Here is a 5,573-nt window from a genome sequence, read left to right on the forward strand (position 1 = left end):
CAGTACGCATAGCCGCAAGTGCGGCTGCGCAGCTCTAAGGCCAACCCCCCGATCCACGTAACAGCGTGGATCGGGGGGTTGGTCTTAGAGCTGCGCAGCCGCCCTCGCGGCTATGCGTACTGCGCAGCCGCGGCCAACTCCGGCCGCCATCTTTGTACAGGCTGGAGAGCCCGACCCGGGCCGCGCGGTCGGGTGCCGTTCGGGGGGCTACTGAGCGGCGGGGACCCGGCGGAACGGCACGGAGGGTGCGGGCGGCGTCCTCCGTGCCTGACAAGCTGACGCAGGTAGCTAACGTTTTATTTTTTTTTCCAAAATCTTGGCCTCGTAAGTCCCACAATGCATTTGCCTTTATGATTCATGACTGTGGTTGTCAAGACTTCTGCAATGCATTTTGGGACTTGTAGTTACTTAAAGTGTAACTGTCAGGCATAAAATAAATCCATTCTTTATTTTTATCTGATAAACAAGTAATACGGATGCTAACCAGGCAATCCAAAAGTTAAAATCTCTATTACTTTTCTTGTTTATAAATAATCATTCCCCAGTTTACCTGACTCTTATTTGGTATGTTGCCGCACAAAAGGAAGTTGCAGGGCATGTTGGGTTGTCTTTTTTGCTTCTTTATTTCCCCTCAGACTTAACTAATGTACAGAAGCAAAAAAGGACAACCCAGCATGCCCTGCAACTTCCTTTTGGATTGCCTGGTTAGCATCCTTATTACTTGTATACCAGATAAAAACAAAGAATTGATTTTATGCCTGACAGTTACACTTTAACAGCTGGAGAGCTAAGTTTGCAGATCACTGCACTAGGACAGAAAGCTCCACAGCTATACAACCTAGGCTGTGACATTACTGGGAGGGGCTACAAACCCATAAACAGCAATATATAGTTTACTGCATTCTATTTCCTATTAGCTTGTCTCCTAGCCTGGATCATACTTGTGGATGTGTTTCAGAGATGGAATATTAACACAGCCTGCTCTCTTATAATAAAGAAACCGCCACACTTGGTGAATAGAAATCTTTATTAACAATCAGTCCAGTGCAATGTGACATGCAGCAATAGGGGTCATACAGCTACCCAACACCAATAACATCATCCACCTGTCCACACCCTAATCATACCTCTACTCCCTGCAATATACATTGAGTGCTGCAGTTCAGCTAAATGGCCACTAGAGGGAGGCTTTGGCATCAGAGACACACAGTGGTTCTGAAATAAACAATAGTGCACAGAAATCACAATACAATGGCAACCAATCAGGTTCTAGCTTTGGTTATTAACCTGCTTTCCATCTGCTCAGAGCCCATCTACCAGCTGTTCCTGCGACACAAAGGATGAGTGATGAGTGTCAGTGTATACAGTTATGTGTGCTTAAAATGTCCATAAACAGGCCAGTGCTGAATAATGCAGATTATCGGCATGGCTGATTCCTCCCCCGGGTATGTCACCTGCGATCGCAAATGTCGGGAAATCTTGGACTTTTGCTGAATCGCAATCGCTAGAGTTTAGCGCAAACGCTAGCGATTGCTAGTGGAAAAGGGCCCTGAGGGCTCAGACACACTAAGGGCTTCTTCACACTATGAACGCTTTTGTTTTTATGCGCTGGCGATTTTAAAAGCGCTTGCGTAATGAAATCCTATGTAAGCGTTCTCACATGAGCGATGAGCTTTCTTTCCAATCGCAAACGCAGCTGCTGCACCATTTCCTGAGCGTTTGCGCTTCAATGCAAGGTATAGGGGAAATGGCAAAGCGCTTGGAAAAGCACCTGGAAGAGCAATTTTGTGAGCGCTTTTCCTAACAAAGTACATTAAAGTTATTTAGTTCCCGGTCAAACAGTTCGCTTCCCGATTGTTTCTTTTACAAAAAAAAAAAAGCTTAGAAAACCGCTTATCGCTCAAAACGCTGGGAAAAGCGTGCAGCGCTTGCGATTCCTAATCTGAACAAGGCCTATGCGCTTTTCTGAGCACATTTTGGCCTCTACAGCTTTCTGAGAACTAAAACTGCTCCCATTGACTTACATTAAAATCGGTAAAATGGCGCTTGCGATAAAATCGCACGATTTTAATGCAAGTTAATGGGAGCGCTTTTTAAAAAGCGCTCAGAAAGCTCTGGAGCCCAAAAAGCACGTAAAGTGTGTCTGAGCCCCTAGTGCGGTGTGAAAAGTGCTCTTACAGTTTCCTCTGATCCTACAGCAATCAACTGACTCGCTACATTCCTGAATATGCCTCTATTGTGAGGCAAATGGCGATAACAGGAGGGCGAGGCTGTGGATGCCGCGTCTGGAAATGACATGCGTGTATTTTAACACTGGTAAAATAGTAAGGAAAGCAGGTCTACAGCTCAGACCCCTTATTTTAAGTTATTTTAGTGCACTGAAGGGTAAACGTTTAGAAAAGGCACTATGGCAAAAGTGTAAAGTCCCGATATCGTGGACAACGCCAAAATAAAATGGCCACCTTGCTGTGCATAATAACACCCATTTAAGTGTCTGTCCATCGTGATTGAGGAATATACTAATAGCGCCATTTGAGAATTGTTTGACAAAACATGTAAAGTATTTTCTTCTGCACGGCTGTGATGGAAATAGGTCGTCAAACTTTAATTAGAAGCATGAAAAAAAAATGTGGACGTTCCTTTGAAATTGTTCAAAAATCTCACATGAGCCAAAAATAAAATGCAAAAAGAAATCAGAAAAGCTTAGAGCTCAGCTACAGTACAGATAAAAATCCAGTCAGTCGCCAGTCGGGGTTCCGTCACGTCTGTCCCACCCACATGCTGATGTCAGACCTTAAATGGAACCAGAGACGAAGCACCCTTGTATATTTTACCATATATATCAGTAAGAACATTAGAGAAAACACTTACCATGCTGTCTGTTTTGTCCTCACTGCTAAAAGTGTCTGTTAACAGCAGTTACAAGAATCCCAGACTGAGCAATTAAATCTGGCTTTGCTGGGAATGATTATTGCTGAGTCATTATAGCAAAGCCACAAGGGGGCAGGCTTGGGCTTGAAATAACACCACAGAAGACAGACTTAGCTATAATCTTTCTGTAGCAAAGCTAGACGGAGCAGCCTGACTTCTCAGTCGGGGATTCTTATCAGACGTGATAACAGTCAGATTACACAGAGAACAATGAAACAAAGAGCAGATTAGGTGTTTACTGTCATGTTCCCACTGATTTATAAGGTAAAATACAAGAGGGTGCTTCATCTCTGGTTCTCTTTAACACCGCCCACTGGTATCCCCGCCCACTCCCACACCTTAGGACAGGGAAGGAGTTCACTTATACTTTACAGGACACCTGAAGCAAAAGGGGTAGGGGGGCTGCCATGTTTATTTCCTTTTAAGCAATTCCAGTTGCCCGACTCTCCTGCTGATCCTCTGCCTCTAATACTTTTAGCCACAGCCCCTGAACAAGCATGCAGCAGATCAGGTGTTTCTGGCATGGTCAGATCTGACAAGTTTAGCTGTATGCTTGTTTCTGGTGTGATTCAGACAATACTGCAGCCGAATAATCGGCAGGACTGCCTGGCAGCCTCCATATCCCTCTCACTTCAGTTCCCCTTTAAGCTGCTGCATGTGCAGTGTGATGTCGTTAAGCAATAAATATGTACATGCTATTTCTATTATCCCACCACCGCTCTGTCCGCGGACCACCTGTGTGAGAAACGCCAGTAAACAGTAAGCTGCATCTTAAAACAGGAAAAACAAAAAAATCTGGATTAGTATTAAAAAAAAAAAAATGGCCGACTTTGCATACAATGGTTATGTAAAAACAGTCAAATCTGCCAGCAACTCAAAGACAAAAACAAATGGAAAAAAAATCATATATATTATGTCCTCATCGACTAAATTCATGAGTTTTTAAACAGTCTATCTAGGAAAATAACCCGGGCTTATTGTATAAGAAGGGCAAGGACGTGATGTGTGACAACCCAACGCAACGCAACACAACCAATCAGAGCTCATCTTACTGAGGTCAGAGAGAGATGGATTATGATTGGCTGCTACTCAATATAATTACTATAGCTAAACCTCCGAAATTTGGACTAAAAAAGGCGCAGTTCAGCATTTATTAGATGCATTTAATAAACCAAAATGTATTTATTACACAGCAGAACGTTTTTTTTTTGTTTTGTTTTTTAAGCAAGAATTATCTTAACGCTATGCATATTTTAAAATAATGAGATATTAAATGCATATAAAGCACTGTGTCTGGCATTACACTAAGCTGTACTGTAGTATATAGAATAGTGAACATCTTGTCAGCTTTATTCCGGAGACCAGTTTCTTCCACAGCTACTAAACACCTCTAAGTCAGGTCTCAGACACGCCCCCCTGTGATTGTGGATCACAGTAGTATGCAATGATGTCACATAAAGCTCCTCCCTCCAATCTCCTGGACAGTCGTCTTAACATGCGCTGCAATAACGTTTACACTGCTTATCAGGCAGTGATGGTGTCCTTTTTTGCTTTGCAATTTTTAATTACAGATTATATCTAATCAGTGAGTTTTTTCGCTTGTAGACCTGTGTTTATGCTTTAATAGGAAACCTTCACCAGTGCATCTGCCCATCTCAGGAAAGATCTAAAGTGAAACTCTCACAAGGCAGTGCAACTTCAGAGAAGGGCGGGGTTAGTGCAATGACATACAACAGGCGTGTCTGAGACCAGTCTTGAGAACTATAACAGCCTTGGGAAAACTCAAAGGTCTTCTGGTTAAGAGGAACTCAACTTCAACTGTAGCACTACATTATCAGAAGAACTGCCTCTGCATGTTGTAGAGATTATCAAGAATATTCTAATTTCTAGTTGTTAGAGGAGTTTGTGGCTCAGAACCAAAGTAATTAAGTTCAGTAGAGGCTGAATTTTGAACAAACCCCAACCCATGAACTTTCCAATAACTTGTAGAATTAACAACTTCCTGATCTTCCCAACCGTTCTACTGGCTAAACAAAATCACCCACAAAACAAAAATCTAGAGAACTCACAAGCTAAGGTGGACCTCCGCTCAGATACCCAAATAGCCCAGAGCAGCCAATCAGAGAACTTCTCATGCTTCTGACCACTCTATACAGCGGGTGAACTTCGGTTGCCGAGAATCATCCTTGCCAGGTTATACAATAAAGCCCGACAGAGCCCCCTGAGGAGGAAATGGCCCCCTGGAGGTGATTCATAGGCCAGGTAGAAGGTTGTGGTAGGACGTCTGTTGGCTCGGGGATGAGCACTTGGAAGGCACTTGGGAAGTGTAGAGCGTAACCAGTCCCCACAGCCAGTCTCTGGGCAGTCCTCCATATGCGGCGGCCATGTTGTCTTCCTGTGCGCCCGCACCGCTCTTGGCGTGACTCCACTCAGTACGCAGGCGGCTTGTAGCCATCCTCTGTCTCAGCGTTCTGTGTGAAGGGTGGTCGCTGGTAGTTGTCGCTGACGGCGTCTGGGTAGCTGGAGTACGGAGTCCCCGTGTCCAGGCTGGGGTCCGTGTAGCTGGGGCTGAAATCATCCACTCCCATCCGGTACTTCTTATAGGCCAGCGTGGAGAGAGGGAACTGCGGACAATGGCGGCA

General features: G+C 44.4%; 1 protein-coding gene across 1 annotated transcript in view; it reads right to left on the bottom strand.

Moving 5' to 3' along the window:
• Positions 1–1,009: 1,009 nt before the first annotated feature.
• The window catches only part of LOC137542208 (synaptogyrin-2-like), a 38,974-nt gene continuing 34,410 nt past the window's right edge, over positions 1,010–5,573 (bottom strand). Inside the window, exon 4 of the mRNA XM_068263954.1 lies at positions 1,010–5,555. Coding sequence (XP_068120055.1) covers positions 5,361–5,555 — 195 coding nt within the window. The 3' untranslated portion in view covers positions 1,010–5,360. The remainder of the gene's footprint in view (positions 5,556–5,573) is intronic.

This window comes from Hyperolius riggenbachi, chromosome 12 (assembly GCF_040937935.1).
Source record: "Hyperolius riggenbachi isolate aHypRig1 chromosome 12, aHypRig1.pri, whole genome shotgun sequence".
Taxonomy (NCBI): domain Eukaryota; kingdom Metazoa; phylum Chordata; class Amphibia; order Anura; family Hyperoliidae; genus Hyperolius; species Hyperolius riggenbachi.